This window comes from Naegleria lovaniensis (assembly GCF_003324165.1).
Source record: "Naegleria lovaniensis strain ATCC 30569 chromosome Unknown tig006, whole genome shotgun sequence".
In the NCBI taxonomy this organism is placed as follows: Eukaryota; Heterolobosea; class Eutetramitea; order Acrasida; family Naegleriidae; genus Naegleria; species Naegleria lovaniensis.
This window is the reverse complement of record NW_025407828.1, coordinates 42,922-66,147: the sequence shown is the minus strand read 5'-3', so window position 1 is coordinate 66,147 and position 23,226 is coordinate 42,922. Positions and strand designations below refer to the sequence as shown.

General features: G+C 37.3%; 14 protein-coding genes across 14 annotated transcripts; 9 read left to right on the top strand and 5 right to left on the bottom strand.

Annotated features, from left to right (window-relative positions):
* Nucleotides 1-229: 229 nt before the first annotated feature.
* On the top strand, nt 230-2,170 carry C9374_013263 (uncharacterized protein; the record flags this gene model as incomplete). The annotated part of the gene is made up of 7 exons (XM_044689120.1): nt 230-402; nt 508-1,156; nt 1,267-1,309; nt 1,369-1,673; nt 1,747-1,773; nt 1,835-1,877; nt 1,926-2,170. 7 exons carry the CDS (start codon nt 230-232, stop codon nt 2,168-2,170), a joined length of 1,485 nt encoding a protein of 494 aa, XP_044553672.1.
* A 145-nt stretch (nt 2,171-2,315) lies between these two features.
* On the top strand, nt 2,316-2,706 carry C9374_013262 (uncharacterized protein; the record flags this gene model as incomplete). The annotated part of the gene is made up of 2 exons (XM_044689119.1): nt 2,316-2,395; nt 2,556-2,706. 2 exons carry the CDS (start codon nt 2,316-2,318, stop codon nt 2,704-2,706), a joined length of 231 nt encoding a protein of 76 aa, XP_044553671.1.
* A 519-nt stretch (nt 2,707-3,225) lies between these two features.
* Nucleotides 3,226-4,236, top strand: C9374_013261 (uncharacterized protein; the record flags this gene model as incomplete). Its single annotated transcript, XM_044689118.1, has 1 exon — nt 3,226-4,236. One exon carries the CDS (start codon nt 3,226-3,228, stop codon nt 4,234-4,236), a length of 1,011 nt encoding a protein of 336 aa, XP_044553670.1.
* A 196-nt stretch (nt 4,237-4,432) lies between these two features.
* On the bottom strand, nt 4,433-5,197 carry C9374_013260 (uncharacterized protein; the record flags this gene model as incomplete). The annotated part of the gene is made up of 1 exon (XM_044689117.1): nt 4,433-5,197. The coding sequence occupies one exon, from the start codon at nt 5,195-5,197 to the stop codon at nt 4,433-4,435; it is 765 nt and encodes a 254-aa protein (XP_044553669.1).
* A 112-nt stretch (nt 5,198-5,309) lies between these two features.
* Nucleotides 5,310-8,777, bottom strand: C9374_013259 (uncharacterized protein; the record flags this gene model as incomplete). Its single annotated transcript, XM_044689116.1, has 1 exon — nt 5,310-8,777. The coding sequence occupies one exon, from the start codon at nt 8,775-8,777 to the stop codon at nt 5,310-5,312; it is 3,468 nt and encodes a 1,155-aa protein (XP_044553668.1).
* A 448-nt stretch (nt 8,778-9,225) lies between these two features.
* C9374_013258 (uncharacterized protein) lies at nt 9,226-11,345 on the top strand (the record flags this gene model as incomplete). Its single annotated transcript, XM_044689115.1, has 4 exons — nt 9,226-9,617; nt 9,704-9,866; nt 9,971-10,328; nt 10,426-11,345. The coding sequence occupies 4 exons, from the start codon at nt 9,226-9,228 to the stop codon at nt 11,343-11,345; spliced, it is 1,833 nt and encodes a 610-aa protein (XP_044553667.1).
* A 308-nt stretch (nt 11,346-11,653) lies between these two features.
* On the top strand, nt 11,654-13,797 carry C9374_013257 (uncharacterized protein; the record flags this gene model as incomplete). The annotated part of the gene is made up of 6 exons (XM_044689113.1): nt 11,654-11,964; nt 12,028-12,103; nt 12,161-12,237; nt 12,292-12,372; nt 12,436-12,468; nt 12,531-13,797. 6 exons carry the CDS (start codon nt 11,654-11,656, stop codon nt 13,795-13,797), a joined length of 1,845 nt encoding a protein of 614 aa, XP_044553666.1.
* Nucleotides 13,798-14,186: 389 nt separating this feature from the next.
* On the bottom strand, nt 14,187-15,249 carry C9374_013256 (uncharacterized protein; the record flags this gene model as incomplete). The annotated part of the gene is made up of 2 exons (XM_044689112.1): nt 14,187-15,128; nt 15,205-15,249. The coding sequence occupies 2 exons, from the start codon at nt 15,247-15,249 to the stop codon at nt 14,187-14,189; spliced, it is 987 nt and encodes a 328-aa protein (XP_044553665.1).
* A 54-nt stretch (nt 15,250-15,303) lies between these two features.
* On the bottom strand, nt 15,304-16,187 carry C9374_013255 (uncharacterized protein; the record flags this gene model as incomplete). The annotated part of the gene is made up of 2 exons (XM_044689111.1): nt 15,304-15,917; nt 15,965-16,187. The coding sequence occupies 2 exons, from the start codon at nt 16,185-16,187 to the stop codon at nt 15,304-15,306; spliced, it is 837 nt and encodes a 278-aa protein (XP_044553664.1).
* A 382-nt stretch (nt 16,188-16,569) lies between these two features.
* On the top strand, nt 16,570-17,016 carry C9374_013254 (uncharacterized protein; the record flags this gene model as incomplete). Its single annotated transcript, XM_044689110.1, has 1 exon — nt 16,570-17,016. The coding sequence occupies one exon, from the start codon at nt 16,570-16,572 to the stop codon at nt 17,014-17,016; it is 447 nt and encodes a 148-aa protein (XP_044553663.1).
* A 91-nt stretch (nt 17,017-17,107) lies between these two features.
* On the top strand, nt 17,108-17,530 carry C9374_013253 (uncharacterized protein; the record flags this gene model as incomplete). The annotated part of the gene is made up of 1 exon (XM_044689109.1): nt 17,108-17,530. The coding sequence occupies one exon, from the start codon at nt 17,108-17,110 to the stop codon at nt 17,528-17,530; it is 423 nt and encodes a 140-aa protein (XP_044553662.1).
* A 53-nt stretch (nt 17,531-17,583) lies between these two features.
* C9374_013252 (uncharacterized protein) lies at nt 17,584-18,437 on the top strand (the record flags this gene model as incomplete). Its single annotated transcript, XM_044689108.1, has 2 exons — nt 17,584-18,055; nt 18,106-18,437. 2 exons carry the CDS (start codon nt 17,584-17,586, stop codon nt 18,435-18,437), a joined length of 804 nt encoding a protein of 267 aa, XP_044553661.1.
* Nucleotides 18,438-18,450: 13 nt separating this feature from the next.
* On the bottom strand, nt 18,451-21,624 carry C9374_013251 (uncharacterized protein; the record flags this gene model as incomplete). Its single annotated transcript, XM_044689107.1, has 1 exon — nt 18,451-21,624. One exon carries the CDS (start codon nt 21,622-21,624, stop codon nt 18,451-18,453), a length of 3,174 nt encoding a protein of 1,057 aa, XP_044553660.1.
* A 352-nt stretch (nt 21,625-21,976) lies between these two features.
* Nucleotides 21,977-23,226, top strand: C9374_013250 (uncharacterized protein; the record flags this gene model as incomplete). The annotated part of the gene is made up of 2 exons (XM_044689106.1): nt 21,977-23,042; nt 23,108-23,226. The coding sequence occupies 2 exons, from the start codon at nt 21,977-21,979 to the stop codon at nt 23,224-23,226; spliced, it is 1,185 nt and encodes a 394-aa protein (XP_044553659.1).

Sequence of the window (23,226 nt, the reverse complement as noted above, 5' to 3'; positions counted from 1 at the left end):
CTTCTTGTTTGGGGCCTTGGAGCAGCGCTTGTACAAAATTTTCTGCAAGTTGCAAGTTATTTATTCTGAATGATGATACATGTACAGGACGAAGCTTGGATGAAACAAAGTTCAATTAAGGTTACTTTTACGAATGCCAAGTGCACTTTGCACAAAGGCTGTGTTGCAAGCTTGGCTTTCATCATCAAAAAATCTCGATACTGCTTTTTTAATGAGAATAACAACCACCATGGGAAACGTTGCACCAAGGCTTGACGGATCGTTCATCGAAAGATCGGGAAGAATATGGGTCAGTTCTCCAAGCGGAAATACGTTCAGATGGATTCAGGATGGTACTGGAAGAGTTGCTACTGGTATTGCTGTACCTTTGAATGGAGGATTGAGTTGGGCTGTTTTTATAACGTACGTGGTGCAATTTTAATAATTAATGATGATTGTAAATTGGAATCATCACAAATAACTTTTTCATCCCAACCATGGCTATGATCAATCAATGGTTTGCAATAGTTTTGATGGTAACACCCATTGGAAATTAACTCCATCGTTGGATGGCTCGCAATTGGTTGGACCCAGTGATATCTTCACTAGAATGACCGTGTCCAATATGCCCGTGATGAATCCATGTGCAACAGTGATCACAGATGTCCCAACTCTTATTGGAGCTAGTTTTGTTGAAAATTCTGGCAAGTACTGGTCTTGTCTCATGCATGAAGGAGGATACTTTACTTTGCAAAATCAATCCGATGGCAGAAAATGTGAGGGTTATGTGGTTCGAGATCCAACCAAATTTGCCTATGTCATGTATTTGGTATTCCATAACAACGGAACAGATGTCATCATGAGAGTTGAAACAAATGACATGAACGTGTTGCCTTTACCTAACGGAGATGTTTTCAGAAGGAATAATGTCTCTTATAACACTGGAATTATGTATCCGCCACAACAACCCTCGATTCCAACCATGCCTTCTTATCCTCAAGTAATGCAACCAAATCAAGGTTATACACCAAATTATCAACAACCATATTATCCACAACAACCACAAATCTACCAACAACCACAAGTGCAAGTACATTCACTTCCAATGACACGTATACTTCGTATCGGAGGTGGCAAAGATGGTGTCACCCATTGGACAAGATGGCAAGGAAAGACAGTATGTGTTTTATTTATTTTCAACAATTTACCTTAATATTTTTGTTGATAATAGTGTGTAAGTATTCGTATCATTACAAAGATTTTTTATTCATGCATGCATGACATTAGAACTCGAGTGTTGATGGATGGGAAATGAAATTCAAAGTTGATCGTAAGTTTGTTTAAACGTCTGGTGCTTGAGAGCATGTACTGAACATGATTCTCATCTAGAATTTGGAAACGTGTCTGGAAGTAACAAGAATGATAACGCAGGAGCTATCACAAAGCACTATTCTGGTACCTTTATTAACAATTATTTAGATGTCAAGGTAACATGGGATGATGGACGAGCTGCAACTTATAAAGGCTCCGTCACTGGAAATAAGGTCAGAATAGATTTTGTGATCACATCCGTGGGAACACAAGGAGGATGTGTTGGAGATGCTGGAGTGAATACTGGAACCTTGTTCGAGACATTTGAGGATCCTAATATCAAACACTATAGAATTGGAGGCGGAAAAGATGGTTTAACTTCAGTAAGTTTCATACATGGTTCCAAACTCTGATTGAATCCAATCATCACATCTGCACTTATAAATTGTATTACAGTGGACAAGATGGAAAGGGGTAGCTACAGTAAGTAAGGCCTACCTTAAATTCAACCAATTCTTTACATTTTATTAAACATATACACTAGAATTCCACAGTGGCAGGGTGGGAAATGAAATTCCAAGTAGATCGTAAGTACCTTTCGGAAATGGTTTGTTAAATTTTCAAACACTTTTTAGAATATGGAAATGTATCTGGAAGTAATAAGAACGACGGTAGTTCCATCACTAAATACTACTCTGGAACATTTATCAATAATTATTTGGATGTCAAGGTAACATGGGATGATGGAAGAGCTGCAACTTATAAAGGCTCTGTCACTGGGAATAAGGTCAGAATAGATTTTGTGATCACATCTGTGGGAACACAAGGAGGATGTGTTGGAGATGCTGGTGTGAATACTGGAACACTTGTACAAATTTAAATTGTGTCAAGAAGAGTTGTTACCAGAGCATAATGCAAGTTGTGATCATTGAATTAAAGGTTCACCAGGTTAATATGTGTGTACAATCCAAACATTAACAATATTTTCAATGATTGAGCCAATCAAAATGGAATAAAAGAAAAAAATGAACAATCCAGCAGGTTTTGGCCAACAACAACAAGTGTCTATGGTTGAATTGGAGGCTTTCCGAACACTCTACTTCAAGTATGTGTATTTAATTGTTTTATAGAAAATGGATGATTATTATTGCATGAATCTTTCTCGTTATTCGGAACGTTATGGTCATCTTTTTTGGTCAATTTGAATTAAATTCGTTGAACGAATGTATTTTCTAATCATCGCACGTGGCAATTCGCCTTAACAGCATGCTCACTGTGTGCAACAAGAAATGTCTCACTGCCTATGGAAAGGACCTCGATGATTATGAGAAGAAATGTGTGGATTCATGTGTTGATAAATTCTTTGATGCTCAAAAAGAAATCTCACTTGTGATGCAAAATCAACAACTTCAATAATTATTATGGATAGGAATGATTGACCCTAAACATGACAACATCTAAATAATTGCTTTTTAGTACAACTCACACCCTCATCATGATATTAATTATTTAATAATTATTAAAATTGATACAAACTCCTGGTCACCACTCCTTCACATATTCAGAAAAAGGATAACAATGTGCAATTTAAAATCAACAAGGAATTTTCCGTTACCCATTGAACCACTCCCTTCAATCAAATTGTTCACTTCCTCATGCTATCTATTCATCCATCCTTCGTCATCGTTATCTTGAAGATGGAGCTATTTTAGTCCATACGTTGAAAGCGCCATCATCATCACCAACAAAAAAACAACCTTCATCTCCCTCTCAAGGTTGAGTGAAGCTACCATCATTGGTCTCACTCACTCCAGCCTTTCAATCTTTCTCCTCTTCTCACCGTTTCAAACCACTCTCGATCTGGACCCACCCAAAATATTTTCTCTCATCATGTTATTCTTCCTTTTCTTGCTTTCTTTGTATTCAACCCTGTTCATGGTTGTATTGGGCTTGATTTTGTTCTACTTGTTCCGAACTGAGAAATCTCCCTCTGCTGAATTCTTTAACGATATTCTCATTGGTCATAGAGGTTGTCGTCATATTAAAACTCAAAACATTCCAGAAAACTCTCTGAGTGCTGTCCGTTACTCTATTGAACATGGCAGCGAAGGAGTTGAGTTGGATTGTCAATTGACCAAGGACGGTCATATTGTTGTTTTCCATGATACCTTGTCCATGGGAAGAGTAGCGTATGGTATTGGCCCAAAGGAAGGAAAAACCGATGTTGGAATTGGTAATCTCACTCTTGAAGAAATCAAGAATCATTACAGATATATTGATGATGATAGTGGAGAGGAAACCATTCCAACGCTCGAAGAATACATTCAATTTGTATTCAGTTTGGACCCAAAACAGGTCATCATGATTGAGGTCAAACAGTATTCTCGATTGGCTTTGATGGCAGAAAAGCTTGACGAGCTCTATCACAAGTATCCACAATTGTACACTCAATCTACAGTTGCTTCTTTCAATCCTGCTTTGCTCTATGTGGTTCGTAAGAGAAATCCAAAAATTGTGACCAATTTACTTTTTAAGAGAGGTCTTTTTGCTGACTGGATGAAACACAGCGTTCCAAAAGTGAAAAAGAACGGACCAGGTCTTCAAAGAGTTTATTCTGGAGACTTTCCAACAATTTTACAAGAAATTTCAGAAGGTTCTTCACGTAACCTGAAGGACAAGATTACCTACAACTCTCTCAAATTGTTGACATCCATGATTGACTTTTTATGGTATCAAGCTAACACGACAGTTGTACCTGCCTTTATTGGTGCTGCCGTATTGGGCTTTGACACAAGTCTTGCTCAAGTAGAGTACCTTCAACAATTGCAAAAGAGAGGTTATGTGACCAACGTATGGGTTGTGAATGATGAAAAATTGAAAAAGACCCTTTTGGATAATTGCAGGCTTGCTCTAACCACTGATTTCCTTTTCCCTAAGGCTGATTAAGAATGAAATGTACAAGTCCTATTTGACGCGTGTAGTCATTCGAATAGGCATTGAGGTCATCGTATACGTTTTTGTGAAGAGTGTTCAAATATATTGTGAGCCATAGCAATATGTTCATTCATTGTGAGATTGTTCTACTACTGTATGTGTGAACTAATAATATCCACGAACATTTTTGGCTCTGTATGATCATTCATTATAAAAGAGATAATCCACCATCCACAATTATATTCTGTCCATTGATATACTCTGCTTGAGGAGAAATTAGATATTGAACGAGACTAGCCACATGATGAGGTTTTCCCATTTTGACTTTTTCCAATTTTTGTCGATTGGTGTCATTTGGTGTGGTGGATGCAACTTGTAAATGACGAGTCATTTCTGTTTCAATAAATCCAGGACTCACACAATTCACACGAATATGTTTTCCCAACAGTTCCCGAGCTAAATGTTGTGAAAAGGCAACAACACCTGCCTTGGATGCAGCATAGACGGATTGTCCAATATTGGTCATGTTTGGAGATCCTCCAATAATACTTGAAATATTAATAATGCTTGATGGTGTTTCAGCACTCGAATGACTCAACATAAAGTATCGGAGAGAACTTTTGCAAATATTCATGGTTCCTTGTAAATTAATAGCGATTATTTTCTCGAGCTCGTCTTGTGGAAATCGAACGAGTAAGCCATCGTGTGAGACTCCTGCTGCATTGATGAGAATATTCATAGCATGAGTTTTGTGATAGTGTTGAGTGATGGTTTTGATCGTTTCCGAAACTTGTAAAGCATTTGAAACATCACATGGAAAATGTGTTTGGTTGGGATGAAGAAATTCAACATTTTTAGATCGACTTATTGTGGCACAGTGAATACCGCTCTCTGATAATTGCTTGACAATTTCAAGGCCAATTCCGCGAGAGCCACCCGAAACAATGGCCAATAGAGGTTTGGATTTCATCATTTTTTTACAGTGATTTCTTTTGGTGATCTCAGAGCCACGGTTAATTGGTTGTCAAATTTGTGGTGTTTAATATAAATAAACGAATATTGACTCAATTCAACTCTTGGAAATGTTATTGTCCATGTTGATGCATAAACTCGTCCATGGTTCTTTGATTTTCATCTCTCTTGGGTGGTTGTAACTTGATAATCTTCAAAAATTCAGGATCCTTCTTCACAATGGACACATCTTGAGGTGTAATTAAGATCAATTGCTTACTGTGATGCTTTTCTTTAGCGGTTGCCAAAATTAAATCCATAGCTGTCTTTCTATACATGCTATCCATAAAAACGTCAAATTCATCGACAGCTCGAAATGGAGTATCTACCAATTCCCAAATTGCAAGCAAAAAACTCACAGTTGTGTAAGACTTTTCACCACCTGACAGAGATTTGGTATCAGCAACTTGTACCTTAGATCCATGTGTTGCCATGTGAATGTCAAATTTGAGAGTTCCACTGTTATCATCTACATAGATTTGACCTGAGTGACCTTTTTGACTCATGTAAACGTCGAAAAGGTGTGAGACCGTTTGGATATTGCCTGATTTTAACTTTCTCCAATTTTGATATCTTGCTGCTAGGCCTGTTTTCATGATACTACAAGCTTGATTCGAACAATTGAATGCTTCATATTTCTGTTCATACTCTCTCATGTATTGAATATATCTGTTTTTGATTTCTGCAAAGTTCATTTCGCCCAATTTTTCACGTTCAATGTCGAGTTGCCTTTTCTTTTGAGAAATTTTGGCTGATATTTCATTTACAGTTCCAGAAGGAGTGATTTCCTGTTGATTTGAATGCACCAATGCAAGCTCTCTAGTTTCGTTCATCACTTGTGCCAACTGGCCAACAACTTTTTCTTCATCAGCAACAGCTCTTTGGGCCTGAGCAATTCTATACTCAAATCCTCTAGAGTTTTCTTGGACAGCACGAATTTGTTCAAGAACAGCAAGAATTTCCTCATTCTTTTCATCGTGTTTGCGAGTTGTGTCTTGGAATTCCTTTCTTGTGGTAGCTATTTGATTCGTAAGGCTCTCACTTTGCTTTTTTATCTCTTCAATTTTTTTATCATCTTCATGAATCTTTTCGTTCAGTTGTTCGATCTTTGCCAGATGCTTTTCAATTTTTTCGTTTAAATCTTGAATGTATTGCTGATCTGCATCGTTAGTATCAAGCTCTGTATCGCTAATATCCTTCTTCTTGTCTTGAATATATCGATTACACTTCTCGATTTTCTTGTTGAGCTCATGAATTTGATTATTCTTCTTTTTTAAAGTCTCATTAATTCTATTAATTTCGCTTTGTATTTGACGCTCTTTTTCTGTAAATCCTGGAATGTTCTTGGACAACTCCTTAATGGTTTTGTCTATTTCATTAATTTGATCTTCCACGTTTTTGGTCCACAAACTGCTTCTTGTAGCGTTGGCAGTGTCGGTAATTTTAGATTTTCCTCTCACTATTAATTTTGTTCCTGTAATAGTAAAACAATCGTTCACAAACTTTGGAGGCTCTTTTCCAAACATGTACTGGTCTGCGTCTTCTCTCTTTTCGATGAGCACGGATGCTTCTATACGAGCTTGATCAATCACAGTATTGATTATGGTAGCCTTCAGGGCTTGAAGGTCATCGTACTTGACAGGAGAATGCCGTATTGAATGAGTGTCAATGTCTAAAACCTTGAAAATAGTGAGATGATCCATAGGACTGTTGTTACTCACGTCATAAATCTCATTACTATATTTCTGAATAACGTGAGTGGCCTTTAAGTTATGTTTGTTCTTTAGCTTTTGTAGCTCTTCTCCATCTTTGAAGTTATCAACAATAAACATGTACAGGTATTTGCTAAGAGCATGCTGAACGCATGGAGCCCAATCAATATATTCGTCTTTCACTTTCAAAATAAGTCCAATAGGGCCGACTGGAGGCTTGCTGAATTTTTTCATGTTGGCTTGAACGTCACTAAGAAATCTTTTCATTGCGTCTCCTCCCAAAACTGCAAATTTGTCTGTACGGCTGCGCTGCATATTCTGCATTTCTGTTTCTGCTTGTCTAATTTCGTATTGCAATTGGTTCTTTTCGTTTTTCACACTGCTGTATTCATTGGTAAGATTCTCTTTTGCGCTCTTATCAGATGTTAGTGATTCTTCAATAGAGGCTTTTTGTCGTTCATAGCTTTCCAGTTCGGCAGATATTTTCTCAATCTCTTCTTGTTTTTCCCTAATTATGGACTCTTTGTCAATCTTGTTTTTGGAGAGTGTATCAGCTTTTTCTTTTTCTAAAATCTTAATCTGTTCCTTACATATCGTTTGTTCATTCTTGTGAGTAGATCTATTCGTATAAATGGTTTGAGCCTTATATTCAATATCTTTTTTTGTCTTTGCCAAATCATTGACTCTCCTTTCGATTTCTGAAAGACGCATGTTGATTCCGTGCTTTTCCTCTTCCAATTCGTTTTTTTTTCTGTTCAGCTCATTAAGCTTTTCGTTCGTGGACGAGTCACGTTGTGAAATCAATTGTTGCAAATCTTGTCTCTTTTTTTCAAGTACGGCTAGTTCTTTGTCATGTTTTTTTTTTGCGTCGAGATAACCTGCCCACATCTTTTCGGACTTTAAAGCCTCTATTTCGTTGTTGAGAGTATCAATATGTTCCGCGTTTTCATACAATTCTTTTCTTCTGTTGAGCTCTTCCTTGCTTTCTTCGAGTGACTTGCCTTTTTCATCCAATATTAGCTCAATTTTGCTCATACTTTCTTGTGAATGTTTAAAGGAGTCCATCATTTGTTGTAATTGAGTGGCTTTTAGGAAAAATTCGAACTTTTTAGCCTCTGATGAGCCAGCGAGAAATTCTCTGCTGATATCTTGTGTCATACAAGTAGTAGGATTGTCAATTTGAATGTTAAAGCTATGTAAAATTTGACGTAGCTCCTCATTTGTTTTCTCAACTGTTTTTCCTCTGGTATTCTGGATTTTGAGTGATGATGATCCAGACTTGGAGATTGTTTTTACAATGGTAATAGATTTCCCATACAAATGCTTCTTGTAAGCGTCCTTTCCTTGATTTCTAAGCTGGATGGAGATCTCTGCTTGCTCTTTTCCTGTCATTACTAAATCTTTAATAGATTTACCTCTGTTAGTGTTTTTAGCCTTCGCTCCCAAACACACCTGAATGGCTGTCAAAATTGCTGACTTGCCACTTCCATTTTCACCGTGAATGATTGTAGTTCTGTCATGGAATTCTACTTTTAATGATGGGTGACACATAAAGTTTTTGAGCTTCAAAACCTCAATAATACCTGCTTCAAGATTTTTCCCATCCTCTTCATCGTCCAAAACGTCAGAGGATTCCTTTCTCTTTTTAATTTTCTTCGATTTTTGTTGAGTTGCAGAGATGTCTTCTTGTTCTTCTTCATTGTCTTCATGATCGGAATCAACCATTTGTGATGGTTGTGTTGCTTGGATTCCAACGTCTTCTTCTGTTAGGAAATCATCTCCGTTGTCGCTTGCTTCTTCAGCGTGTGGTGCTCTTTTTCTCTTGCTCATGATGATGATAGTATTTAATATTTACAAAATGAATGAAGAGAGTAGTTATAGGTGCGGTTAGAAATTTACAATGATTATTATTATTTGGAGTTGATTCAATGCGTGTTTGAATGGTTCCGAGGCGTTGTTGCACAGCGAGTGATTGAAATTTTTTGTTTGCGGATGGTCGAGTTTGTGCCTGTGTGATGATGTGCACAATTTTTTTTTGTTTGAAATACCAAAAAACTTGCAGAGTTCCGCTTGAACCAGGAAAATAAGAACGCCAATCAACAAAGTAAAAATTATTGGCCAATCATGACTAATATGCCAGACTTATTGTTTCAAACAAGAAGACAAACTGTTATAAACAATCACCGGTTTTAAACAAGATCGTTCAAAGAGACTGCAAAGAATTTTCGCGCCAAAAATCCCCGTTGCCCATTCAAATTAAAAAATTCGCAACACCTTGATGACCACGGAATCCACCCAGAGGTCTCTTCAACTCGTGCAACAATTTTCTCATGATGGAATCGGTCCCGAGTCGGTTTTATTTTCAAATTTGCTGTTGCTTGGATTTGATCCGAACGCATATGAGGAAAAGTACAATCTTGCATTCCACAAAGACATGTTCAAAAACACCAACATCAAAGGCATGGAAATCATCATGTATTTTCTATTTAGCAAATTGGATATGAAACGAGCTGAGAAAGATTTTCAACAATTATTTCCCGTATCGGATAAGAAACAACGAACAGCTTTTCGATCCGTAGCATTGCAATGGCTTAAGGAAATGAAAGATCGAGGTCAAATTTATGTTCTAAATTTGCAGCCCACATTGTTACAGTCTGCGTATGGAGAAAAGTAGGTGCTTGTACTGAATGTGTGAATTAATGCAAATTGCATTTTCCTCATTTTGTAATGTTGGATTTATGAACTTACGCAAATAGTTTGTACACATTACTACTTCAAGTATCGACTCATGTGTTGAAAACATGTTTCGAACGTGAATATCCTAGCTATTTGGAAAAGGCAATCTCTAAAACATTCTTTTCTAATTTTGAGAACATGACTCAATTACAAGAAACAAAGGCAGCAAAAAATGTAATTATGGTAAGTTATGGAGCTATTCTAGGATTGTGCAATCTTTCGACCTACTACATTATTATTATCATAATTTACACCTTCCTTTCATAACCTTTCTCCAAATATTGTAGCTTCATATTAGAAACCAAACTCGAAAATTAGTGCAATATGCAAGACTTACTGTTGAAAAACAAGAACGATGGCAAGAATTGGCACAAAATCTAACAAATGAATACAAGAGCATGAATAAGCAAGAGGCTGAATTAGAAATTTCTGAAAGGAATTTCAATAGCAAAACAGATCAGAGATTATTTGATGATGCCAGTGCCACAGATCGATCTAATCAACTTGATAATATTTCTACTTTATTTAAAAAGCTTGAATTGCACCATGAGGATTCTACAGACATGCGGAGTATCATTAATGATATTTCAAATGGAAGAGATAGTAGAATGAAAATTTTCAAAGAGGATCTTACAAAACAAAACCGTAAGTAATATTTCGATCAGCAACAAATGGTTTATCGATGTCATCATATTTTACTTTGTGATGACAATGTTGTGAATTTTATGGTATTTGCATGTAGAGGCTGTACATTTTGAGAAATTTGTAAATAATTATCATGGAAAGTCAAAGCTTAATCTCCCTCTCATGGTAGATAATTGGACCAAACAGCTCTTCACTCTCCATACACTGATAAGGCATCATAGCACACAACACACAGAACAAGTGATAGACAAGAAGAAACAGGCTATGTCTGTATTGGGACAAAAAGATGCTGCAAACCTTGGAAATTATTTGGAAAACGAGTCCAAAAAACAGCAACAATATCTTAATGCTGTGACAAGCTTTTCCAAGGAAACGAATCAAATTGTGGATACTATGGAAACTGACATTTTGAAAATGCGAAAACAATTGGACTCTTCCTCAATCATGACTTCTCCAAAAAGTAGATTTAACAAGTTTTCTTTGACGCAATCCACCCCAAAGAAGTCGACTCAGAAATATACTCAAGTTCTGCAACCTAACAATGACGATGCATTAATGGAAGACGATATTTTTCCTGTGATTGATGAAGAGCAAGCCATACAACAAATCCGAAAGTCTGTAAGAGAGGTCGTAGAAAAACCACAGCGTCAGCAAAACCATGTGACCAATGATGATGAAAGAGAGTGCATGGATGATGTGACAACGACATCAAACCTTCCATCTCTACTGGATGTTCAACCGAATAATTCTTCCATCATGAATGACAGTTTACTGTCCACAGGGAAATCTTTGCACGTCAAGCATGACAAATATACTTCCTCTCGAATACCTTCCTCAACGACTTTTACCAAATTCGTTCAAAAACAGCCTACCGATTCATTATTGAACCTTAATGATCGGCCCTCATCTTCATCAATAACAAACAAAAGGTTATTGAAAGAGAGAATTGATAGTGACTATACTGTTGAGCTTGAAGATTTTGAAACCTTTTCAAAGAATCGATCGTTTTTCAAGTAAGGTTTTTTTTATTTTCAACAAAGGCAATCGTTTTGTGAGACCCACTTTCACCACTTTCAACACCGATCGCATAAAAAAGAAAATTGGCCAAAAAAATTGTTCGTCCAACAGATAGAAAAAAATATTTCAAATCAAAACGCTCCGAACTTTCCATCATCAATTTTAAGCTAATTCATATCCTTCTCGTTCAATAATTACAATCATTTTCATCTTGAAATTATAGTTACCTTCACAGGCTTTCAGCAGAGCCCGTCATCAGTAATTTAATAAATTACATTTCCAAAACCGATCATCAGCCTTTCCACATCATGAGCAACAACCAAGCGGAGAAAAGAAAACGAGAGGATGATAACAAAGAAGAAGAAGAATATTCATCGGTACAACGAAAACCAATCATTACCATACCAGATAATAGGAACGGCAACAATAATAACAACAACAGGAACAATCCGACAGTGACCCCTACGAATACGAACAACACTACTAATACGGAACCTCCGAGAACAATCAGAACCATCTCTGTAGAAGAAAAGAGCGATGACAATAGCGTATACATTGTGAAAAAAGGAGATTTTTCCACGGATAGGACCATTTGTCATATGAAAGAAGAAAAGTCAAGGTATGTGTACAATTCAAAACATTTCATGTTCATCGGAAAATTCCTGCTATTATCCCCACATAGTGGCTACAACGTCATCATTGAACAATCAGTAATTTGTGGAATAATTGATCATGCTTATTCGGATCATCATAATGAGGTATGTTATGAACATCAAGTTCATTGCTTGGAATAACATTATCTCAAAAACATCAAGATCATTGGATTGTTGGGAGGTTTTCACGACGCAAAAACCAACACTGTTTATGTCAGCTGTTTTAAGGCACTTGCAAGGTAAGTTTAAATTTTAACAACTTGTGATTACGAAAAGTTAAACAACTCATAAAGAGAGGTAGAGAATATAGCTATTGATGGAGTCACATGCAGTCCTAACGAAATTATTTTGGCACAAGAGTTTTTCCAAACCAAGTAAGTGTCTCTATACCTATTCTGAATTTCTTTAATGTATACATTATCCTCTTTATTTTACAGAGATTTAACTTTTTGTGGATGGTACCACTCACAGTAAGTATTTCATATTTGGAAGCGGAACTTGTTCATTTTGTCAATCACACTATCGAATGCAGTCCTCGAATACCGCCATTTCCCTCTATGAAGGATTTACAAATGCAATATGAAATGCAAATGCAAGCAGCATATTCATTTGGTATTATTTGCTCTTCTTTCTTCTCTGAAGGAACAACGAGCAAAAAGAGTGATCTCCAAAACTTCTACATTAATTGCTTTAGAGTTCACGAAAGGCAGGGATCATTCACCGCTCTCAAAGTAGAGTATTCCATCAACAATTTTGGATGTTTAAAATCAGAGTCACAAGTTGAAATGGTGAATACCATGAAGACATGCTTTCAAGAGGCAAAGGAAACCTATTCCAGACTCATGGAGGAATCAATACAAGAAAATAACTTGGAAAAACAATTGTACATAATGTCAAAGTATCAATCATTTCTTTTTGAATTTTGGAATGGTTCTATCAATCAAAGGATAAAAACATTAAGACAAGACATTTCCAATATGAGAGCTCAAAACTTACATTTAAGACAGAAACTAGATCAACAAAATCGACGAAAGACAGTATTTGAACCAAAAGAAAAGAAGACAAAGACTTCAGGTATTGAAAAATTAATTCATGGTAACAAGTCAATTTCACTCAACATTTTACACAAAATTAATGACCACAATTTGGATGTCTCTAAAATTATTGAAGACGAACGAGAATGTATGAAGTATGCAGAGGAAGAAGATGTTAGCGAGGACTCGGTGCAACTCTTGAAGCAAATCAGCAACACAGAGATACCTCTCCTCGAATTTCCGGATCCACCCATTCAACAGAGAGCCAATAACTCTGTATTCTTTATTTATCGAAAATTTATCCTTAATGGTGAAACGTTTAATTCTGGTGAGAATGCACAAATAGAAATATCTTTACAGAATGGCTTAACCAAATTCTTAGCCAAAATTTGTGAAGTTATAAGAACAGATGTAAACAACCCTGACAAATTTCATGGGACACATTTGTACTTGCACTATTTTCACAAAGCAACGTTGCTGCAGAGTCATCTCAGCAAAGATATTTATGACAAATATTTTAGTGACGCAGGGGAAGATGAATATGTGTTCACTCCTTTGCAAACGCCAACGCATACTTCAATGCCAAAGAAGTTAGAACGTGTAGCCATCTACGATTATTCTAATTATATTAATTTTAAGTTTGGAGGAAGGAATGATAACAGCAATACGCAGGTATTTTATTGCAGATATCAACTCATTTCACAAAACAATACCGTTCACATTGAAGACGTTAAGCCCGAATTTCTAGATAAAGCAAAACCATAGGTCATGGGGCGTTTGATTTTGTTTGAATTCTATCTTGATTTTCTCTTGATCATGCAACAACTTTTATTTACTTGGCAGGTCGAGGTTCGCAAACTTTCCTTCTTGGTTGTTAAATGAAGTTTTTCTTAAGGATATCAATGGCAGACTCTATGTCTCGCTTTTTCTTTTGCTTGTCTGCATATTGTTCGATCTCTACTAGGGTTGGTTTTAAGGCTTCGAGCACTTTTTCGAGTGGAATTCCAATTCTTTCGGTGTCCTCTGACAAGTTTCTGTCTCTTCTTACCTTCAAATATTCTTCCATATGGCTCAAAGTTTCAACAAACAGAAGATCGTACAAGTAAATGTCGAAGTGATCGGCCACTCTGGTGCACACAATGTTCAAGTATGCTTTAAATTTGATCAATAGATCCATAGCTGCAGAAGCTGTAAGAACTTTGTCGTGTTGTTGCCACATCCTTTTGACAAGCTGTGTCAATGAATGTTTGATCAGCCTTAGGTAAGCCATGTTCTTGAACTTGTTTCGCATCTCTTGTTGGATTTCGAAGCTCGTTTGCATATTTTGCAAGTGTTTTTTGATGATGTTCATAGTTAGAGTTCAACGTGGTTGTTCTGTGACGTTCTATATTAAAATAGTGTTCAATGAGCTTGATTGCTTTCTCAATCTGCTTATCGAGAAGAGTGGATAAATGATGTTGCAGCATATCAGTCGTTGAATCCTTATCCACAACCTGTTTGACACTTTTTGGAATGATAGAATCCAGTACAAGAGATTTCCATTCCTGAAGCACTTCTTCGGAAGTCGTGGTTACGCTTTTTTGCATGGAAGAAAGTTTTAACTTGGTCAGCTCAATTAGTATCGTTGGCTGGTAGAGGTCTGGTAACCCTGGAAAACCTCTTTGTTTTTCGAGCATGTTCATGGCAAGCTCTAAATAACATTTATCGTCATCCAACTGAATTTCACTTGCTTGCATGATCGAATTCTTCATATTTTCCATGGATTTGGAAAAGTCAGGTAGGGAAAAGACCTTGTTTGATTCATTGTCGTCGTCATGATTTAACTTTTTAAAAACCTCGTCTTCACTTTGTTCTTCGTTGATACATGCTCCTTGATGAGTGGCCACTCGTTCAAATTCCTTCACAATTTTCTTGGCATTGTCTTCAAAGAGTGAAACGAGTGATTCCTCACCTTCTAAATAAGCAGTCACATTCGCTGAGAAGTTCTCAATCTCTTCATTGACCTTTTTCAATTCAATTTTGAGCTTCTCTCTGAGATCAGGTAAACTTGATTTCAAATGGTCGTTCTGAATGTCAGTGAGTTTTTTGATTAATGCCTATGTACATTGTTATCACCAATCATCAATCCATCGTCATAATATTATGGACCAAAGCCACAACAGTTTCACTTACCTTTCGTCCCTTGAAATGATCTGAAACAGTAGTTAGCTTTTTCATGACACTTGCTTCCTTTTCCTCACATTCCTCAATGGAGAGATCTCGTTCATCACTCTATCGATTTCTTAATCCTACATATCCATGCACTAATTTAATGGGTCCACGATTATTCAACGACTCTATCATCTTATTCAACGTTTCAATGTCGTTGACATGCTTGTCGACTCTTGTCAATGCACACAAGGTACGTTTCTGAGAAGGATCCTTCTCTCGTGCTTCCTCAAAGCCCACAATGGTCTGTAAATCTCGACCAGCATCTCCCACTATTAGAATGCAATCTCGATCCGTCGTATTCCTTTTCACTAACTGACGAATGTCGTCTTTTAAGGTTGGATTTTTTTCATTACTGGTGGTAATGAGTCCAGGAAGATCAATCAAAGTGAGATCTGGTACATTGGGAGAAGTAATCTCTACTTCAATGAGATGTGTTGACACTCTGGAAACATCACCAGTGTACCCTTCTTCCTGGAGATGGAGCGAGGTCAAGTGTTGAATGGCCTCTTCGAGTTGCTGAGCACCATCATTGATTTCTGGGTTTTCAATGGTGATGGGCTTGTTGGAATGTTTGGTGAGATAGATGTTGGATTTAATCACTGCTTTGCTTCCACTGGATGACTTGGAGTTGACCATACGTAGTTGCAAAGGACACTTGGTCACCATGTTTTGCCCTTTATTGTGAAGGTTTGTTGTGAAATGTGGACATCACTAAACTTACCTGTAACAAAGCGAATACCACTCAAATATTCCAACACGGAGCTTTTACCAGCACTTTGCTCTCCAATGACCACAATATTGGGAGGACGAAGATCTTGATATTCACTCAAGACACTCGAGAGTTGATCGTTAATCTTTCTGTATTTGTTGCTTTGTTGTTGGAGCAGATCGTTGTCACGACCATGGTGATGGAATGAAGAATTGTTGGGACTTTGTTGCAACATCTCAAGGAATTGATCAATGGGTTATTATGACTCTCTCGTTTGTTGTGTGAAATATTTTGTTTTTACAAATCATTGTGGAATTCCCAACGCCATGGTGCAGTCTTTGTCTCACAAGATTCAACATATGAGATTCTCCTTTAAAATCCAAGAAATTCCAACTTTGAAAATGTGGAATCACCTAACAAGGATGCGCGGTTTTTTTGGAATGTCATTGCAAACGAGCTTTGTATCAACAAGGAACATTCCTTGCTCCAACTAGGTTAGAAAAATTGTACCTAAGGTTCTCAACAGTGATCGACCTTACTTCTTTCCATAATAGATTAGATTCTAAATTAATGTAGAGTTGCACTCCCACACTGAACTTGATCAATCTCTTCAAAAAATGTTTTCTGATCAACATCGGCAACAAGTCTCCACACCACTTCAAGTCGCTACGGATCATGTCACCCTGGATGAAAATGCACTCTTTCATTCTCTCTTCCAAATGTTCTGTTCCTTCTCCAACAAACTATTCCGACATTTCCTACTCCACAAATTGATGGTTCCATTCACATTTATATTGAGTGGATGTGTGATCGGAGGTGGCATTTCGTTTCTATTCATTTCTGAGAATAGTACTACAGCCTCTTCTCATTCGAAAATACGGTCGAAAGGGAATACCTTCATGAAAAGTTTGTGTGTTGCAAGTGGTGCCTTGTTAGGTTTAGGAATTTCTAACTTGTTGTGTAGCATGTATGTCGGATTGCAGACTTGGAAAAGAGCTTCTCGATTATTAATGTTGGATTTTCGTGACGAAGGTGCTATGGTTGAGCGTAGTAGTCGAGTCTAAGCCACGATCATCGGATGACCTTAATTCTTGTTTCTTTCCAAATGCGTTTTAGATTCTCAATGAATTCTTCCACTGGATTGAATTTGAAAAAATGTTTCGCCAAGAACCAGCCACGAATCATACACGGCAAGTCTCTACAACCGTTGCATCCTCAGACCACAACGAAAGTATGGATGATGATCATTTTCTATTTCGTTCTCTTTTCCGAATGCTCATTTCCTTCTCTACGAAAATCCTCAAACATTTCCTACTCCACAAATTGATCATTCCATTGAGTGGATGTGTAATAGGAGGTGGAATTCCCTATCTATTCATTGAGAACCCATCTTCATCGAAAAGAAGGACCTTCTTGAAGAGTGTATGCGTAGTGAGTGGAGCCTTGCTTGGTTTTGGAATTTCCAATCTATTGTGTAGTATGTATATGGGATTACAAACTTGGAAAAGAGTATCCCGATGGTTAAAATTGGATTTTCATGAAGATTTTCTTCCAACAACTCACATCATCAAACATTAAGAAGAAACATTTTTTTGAATTTATTAAAATGGAAAATTATTAACTTCAAAAAAATGTCTGAACAACAAAAACAAAGCAACAAACGAAAAGCACCCAAGAGAAAGGCTTCTCCAGAAGAAGAAGCATCCCGCAAGGAGGAAGAACAAGATGCCGTAGAAAATATCAATGCGGATACGGAACAGAATGTGATGGGAGAGAGTGATGATTTGAATTTGGACTTTCCCGAAGAAGATTTTCTCAAAGAAATTGAAGAACAATTTGAATTGGTATCGGAAATGAATGCATCATCATCAACAGCATCATCAAAGAAAACAAAAATTCCAATCACGGAAGAAAAAGTTCCAGAGAAGGACGAAGAGTTAATCATTTCATCTGAAAATTCTCAGAAATATCAAAAAGTTCCAGTTTCATTCCGAGTGAATATTGTGAGAAAGGTTTTAAAGATTGTCATTATTTTGCACAAAATACCAGAAAAGTTTGTGAGAATTGATGTTGAAGATGGAGAATTCACGGTCGATACTCTGGGTATACTAAAAAGTTGTGGATTCAACGAAAGTATCCTGGTCTCATTAAAGTGAATAAGGAAAAAGCAAATGCACAATTTTTGAAGAATGGAATTGTGATGGTCACATTACCAATTGCCTCAATTCCAAAGCAGACATTTGAACATCACATTGAGCTCATCAAGAAAAAACAAGAGGCAAAGAAGATTAAATTCCCTCAACCTATTAAACAAAGCATTTTGAGGAATGCAGCGATAATGGAAAAGAAAAGAAAGAGAAGAGAGAAGCAAAAGGAAAAGAAACAATTCATTGATAATTCAATGGATTTAAAGAAGCCTAAAAAGAAGAAGAAAAAGGCCACTAAACCTGCAGAGACAGAGCAAACTGCTGTGAGCAATGAATAAATTTTGAAACATTTTAATTCTTGCTGCCATTTTGAGGCATAATGAAAATCTCCTTCGCAGGAACTCGGTTGTTGTAATGCGAGGACATGCTGTAACCATAACTTCCAGCCGTACAAATGCACAAAATGTCACCCTCTCGTGTTTCGCTAGAAATGGCTCGATCTGTTCCAAAGACATCACCACTTTCACAAATTGGCCCAACAATATCAGCTACCATGGTACTTTCAGCTGGATCGTCACTATTAGGATCACTAATTTTTGAGAGATTCACAATTTCATGATGGGCATCATACAACGTTGGTCGAATTAAGGAATTCATTCCAGTCTCAATTCCAACAAACAGCTTGTTCATCTTGTTCTTGATTTGTGTGACTCTTGCCAACAAAACTCCAGCATTGGCAGTAAGGAAACGTCCAGGTTCCATACACAATTTAACGTTTGTTGGATTGTGATTCTTTTTAAAGTCAATCATTGCTTTTGCTACTTCTGTTAAATCAAGCTCTGTTTGTTTGTATGGAACATAAGGAACTCCTAAACCTCCTCCACAGTCAATCATTTTCACATCGTTCATGAGTTTTGGATGCTCTGAAATAAGCTGAGCTAATGTGACAGCCGTCTTTTTCCATGCTTCTGCCTCATCCAAAATTCCACTTCCAACATGAGCATGAAGACCTATCACTGTGATATTGTATTGAGCACACAACTCGACTGCTTGAGGAATATCACTAATATGAATTCCAAACTTGGACTGAACACCACTTGTTTTGACTTTGGCGTGATGTCCTTTGCCTGCTCCTGGATCGATTCTCAAAAGGACAGATTTGCCTCTCAATAACTCTCCCCAATTCATGAGAGGATATAACGAGTCAATTGTTAACATGACACCAAGACTAAGAGCCTCTCGATATTCCTTCTTGGGAGCAAAATTGGGTGTGAAGAGAATTCGGTTCGCTCGATCAATATTTGGGAATAAGGAACACACCATTCGAACTTCATCGATAGAAACGCATTCGAGTCCAAAGCCAACACTCTCAAAAATTTTGAGTATTTCTGGATGTGGATTTGATTTGAGGGCAAAGAAAATTTGATCGACTGGACCATTATTTCTACTGGAAATGTTGATGAGTTTTTGAGCGTTTGCTAAGAATTGTTCCACATCGTAGGCATAAATAGCTTGATCTTCCTTTTCAACCAGATCAAGTAATTGCTGTCTCTTACGACGCCACCAAACATGCCTTCCGCTCACATCATTCACTTTCTGTGTTTGTGTTTCAAAGAGTTCTGACCATGTGGGTCCAATATAGTGTGAATCAATGAATTGCTTAATAAAGACCCAGTCATGTAATTCTTTCAATAATTGTTCATTGGAATTATTTTGATCGAGCAAAAAGGTTAAATTCACATCGGATGCAGCAAGTGCCACAGAATGTATCTTTTGTCCAGAGAAATAAGTCAATCCAGATGAGAGACGAGGTAAGAATGATCTGATATTCTTTCCAATGAGAGATAAGGCAGAACAAGGTCCAATGATCTCAACCCGACAATTCATGGACCTCAAATCGTTCACTAACTTATTCAGAACTTCATTGTCAAGCTTATTGGTTGCATCCAATGTGATGGTAATGTTGGCTTCTGATGTTGTCACAAAATCTACGGAAATATTATACTTTTTAAATTTTCCAAATACGTCTGCCAAAAAACCGACTTTTTGCCACATATCCAAAGTGTCAATTGAGAGCATTAAAATATCTCGTCGGATACAAATGCACTTGACATGTGGCACTTTTTCTTCGTAGGTCAAGCTGGTGACATGATTTTCGTCAGTGTCGTTGTCGTCATTGGACGAGTCGCTCTTAATGACTGTAATGTACTCCTTGTCAAGGTAGCCTTTTGAAAAACGATTAAAAAGTTTTACAGATCGTATTCTAATGTGAATGTCTGATTCTTGCAAGATTTTGAGACTTCTGGGTTGTAATACTTTGAAATTATCAGAGGTTGCTATTTCTAGTGCTTCATGATAGGATAGCTCTAGCACAAATTTGGCATTGGTTGTTTTCATTTCGGAACAAGTGAAGATGCCACCATCTTTTGTCCAAAAATCAACACTTCCAATATCAAGCTTGGTAGCAAATATGGCGACTGACATGTCCGAATTTGGGCTATTAATGTCAAACAGCACAACATCACCCTTATTGTCACATCCAACATTTCCTTGTGCTATCAACACATCAGCAACATGACCATTCAATTCTTCAATTAAATCTGTATCAACGAGAGGTGAATCATAGTGAGCTCTTAAATATTGGTCTTTCTTTCTTTGCTCATAAATTGTAAAGTTAACCTTGTCGCTATGAGTGACTTCTTCAATTGCCGTCACGAGATACTGCTTACTATCTAGAAATGCAAAAGAAAGAGAATTACGTTCTCCTTCATATTGCAAATACTCCAGCAAGAAATTGCAAACCATTTCACTATAGCATCCCACAATTTTGGCAATCACTTTTGGAGCAGCATCTGCCAATAAACTAACACCAATAAAGAGATTTCTTAATTTTGCTCTGTACTCTGAGAAGGTGTGGGTATCAAGTGATGAGTACTGCTTGTAGAGTTGTTGAAGAGGACGTAACAATTCGTCCAGATAGTCATCCACAATTGTCGAAAGTTGCTCGCTCTGTGTAGGAGGAGTGGCCGGAGAGGACAAACGATTCGAGTAAGATGCATGTCCTGACGACTCATCACTATCACTCGAATTTCTTCTATTCATTGATGAAGAAATAAAATCGTGTTCGGATTGCTTGGCTAATTTTCTAACAATTTTCAACAAGTGTTGATTCTCGTTAATACCCAGATTCGAGGGAGCTACCACAATAATTTTACCTTTTTCATCCCTCTCCGCTAGTCTGTTCTTCTCGGACTTGATTGCAGACAAAATAAAATTCAAGCCTTCCGCACTCGATAATAACCTTGCATCAAACGTGCATAAATAAAAATTAGAGTGATGATGAGTCTTTAAGATGGAATGTTGTTGAAGAAACATGGGAGAAGTAGAATAGGGAGAAGAAGATAGAAATTGAAGTGAATGGTTGTTATTATTGTTTCCGAACGAATGTTCATCAAGACTGCCACTACCGTTGTGGTCCGAAGTCGAGTCAGAATGAATGTAGCGGGCACTGCTTGTTGGTTGCATTTTTTGTACTTGGAAAATTCACTCTCGAGAACCAACAACAAAATTGTTGAAAGTGTTCAACTTTCGAACACGTTTCACTGGGAAGGCATTTGCTTTATTAATCTTTCAGTTGTGTATCGTAAAAACCCAAATCAAGCAGCAATCCAACATTCATCACACATTAATTCCAAGGACTGTATGCCTTAAACCCTTTTTTTGAACTTTGGTCCTTCTCAATCAAATTTCATGAAAAGTTCATTTAGGGACTGGAAGATAACAAATCTTTTTCCAATGGCAAAATCTTTACATAAAAATTTCGTTGTTTTCAAAACGAATCTCTCGAGAGATTAAACATGTTTCCAAACAACAAAAAATGATGAAATCATCTTCAACCACAAGATCTCATGTCTACTTTTGGGGAGCGATTGGAGTCAAAGGCATTCAATCGAATACACCTCATTTGATTGCTACGAGTGAGAAGAAGGCTCCCTCCGGAATTTCCAATCCTTCTCCTCTCGTGAATACTAAAATTATTCAAGTGAGTGCTGGTGGAAGCTTTTTACTGTTATTGGACGATCAGGGTCATGTCTATGCATTGGGGAAAAATCAAGATTTCCGATTAGGAATGGGAGATGAGAAGGATCGTTTGAGTGTACCTGTAAAGATTCCGACCATTTCCAATGCTAGTGTCATTGCTGCAGGTTACAGACATGGTTCGTGTTTGGTACGACATGCTGGTGAATCCAAAGTCATGCTTTGGGGCAAATTGAGTTCAAGTTTGCAGTTTACAAAACCCACAGTGTTTCAAGTACCTTGTGCGAGTGATGATGAAGTTGTGTCGATTCGTGCTGGAAATGGGTATTCTTGTGCCTTAACACGAAAAGGACATGTTTTCATGATTGGAAAGAATACGTCCCACAAATGTGGTTTCAAGGAGGAGAATTGTGATGTGAACTCGTTCACTCCACTCGTCTTTTCGAATGGATCCGAGATAGTGACTGAATTTAAAGATATTGATTTGGGCTATGACTCCACGTTGGCAATTGCTACCAATGGAGATGTTTACGGATTTGGCTCCAATGCATGCTTTCAATTAGGAATTGGTAATGTGAGAAATAAGTCGGGACACTTGCCAACAAAAGTTAATTTTTCTCAACCGATTGAGGCAGTTCAAGTGGCATGCTCTCGTGGCTCGTCACATCATTGTCATGGTATGGTATTAGATTCGAACGGATTCATGCATACATTTGGCTCAGGTTACAAGTACAAACTGGGAACCCAGACCACCGACGATCAACCTGTACCTGTAAAAATTATCTTGGAAAATGGAGCAAAAATCAAGCACTTGGTTCCAGGAGGAATTCATAATTTTGCACAAACTGTCGATAATTCCTTACTGAGCTTTGGATGTGGAAGTGACGGGCGTCTTGGTCATCAAGGTAGGTTCATGATTAATTGCTACTTCAATTTATCATCTCGAAATTGGAATTTTTACCACTTTAAGAATCTGAAAATTATAGATATCTTTACAAGGAGTTGGAACCAAGAAAAATTGAAGATTTGGGTAATCGTGTGGTTATGGCTGACTCTGATTATTACTTTGGAGTGGCACTTTGTGAATAG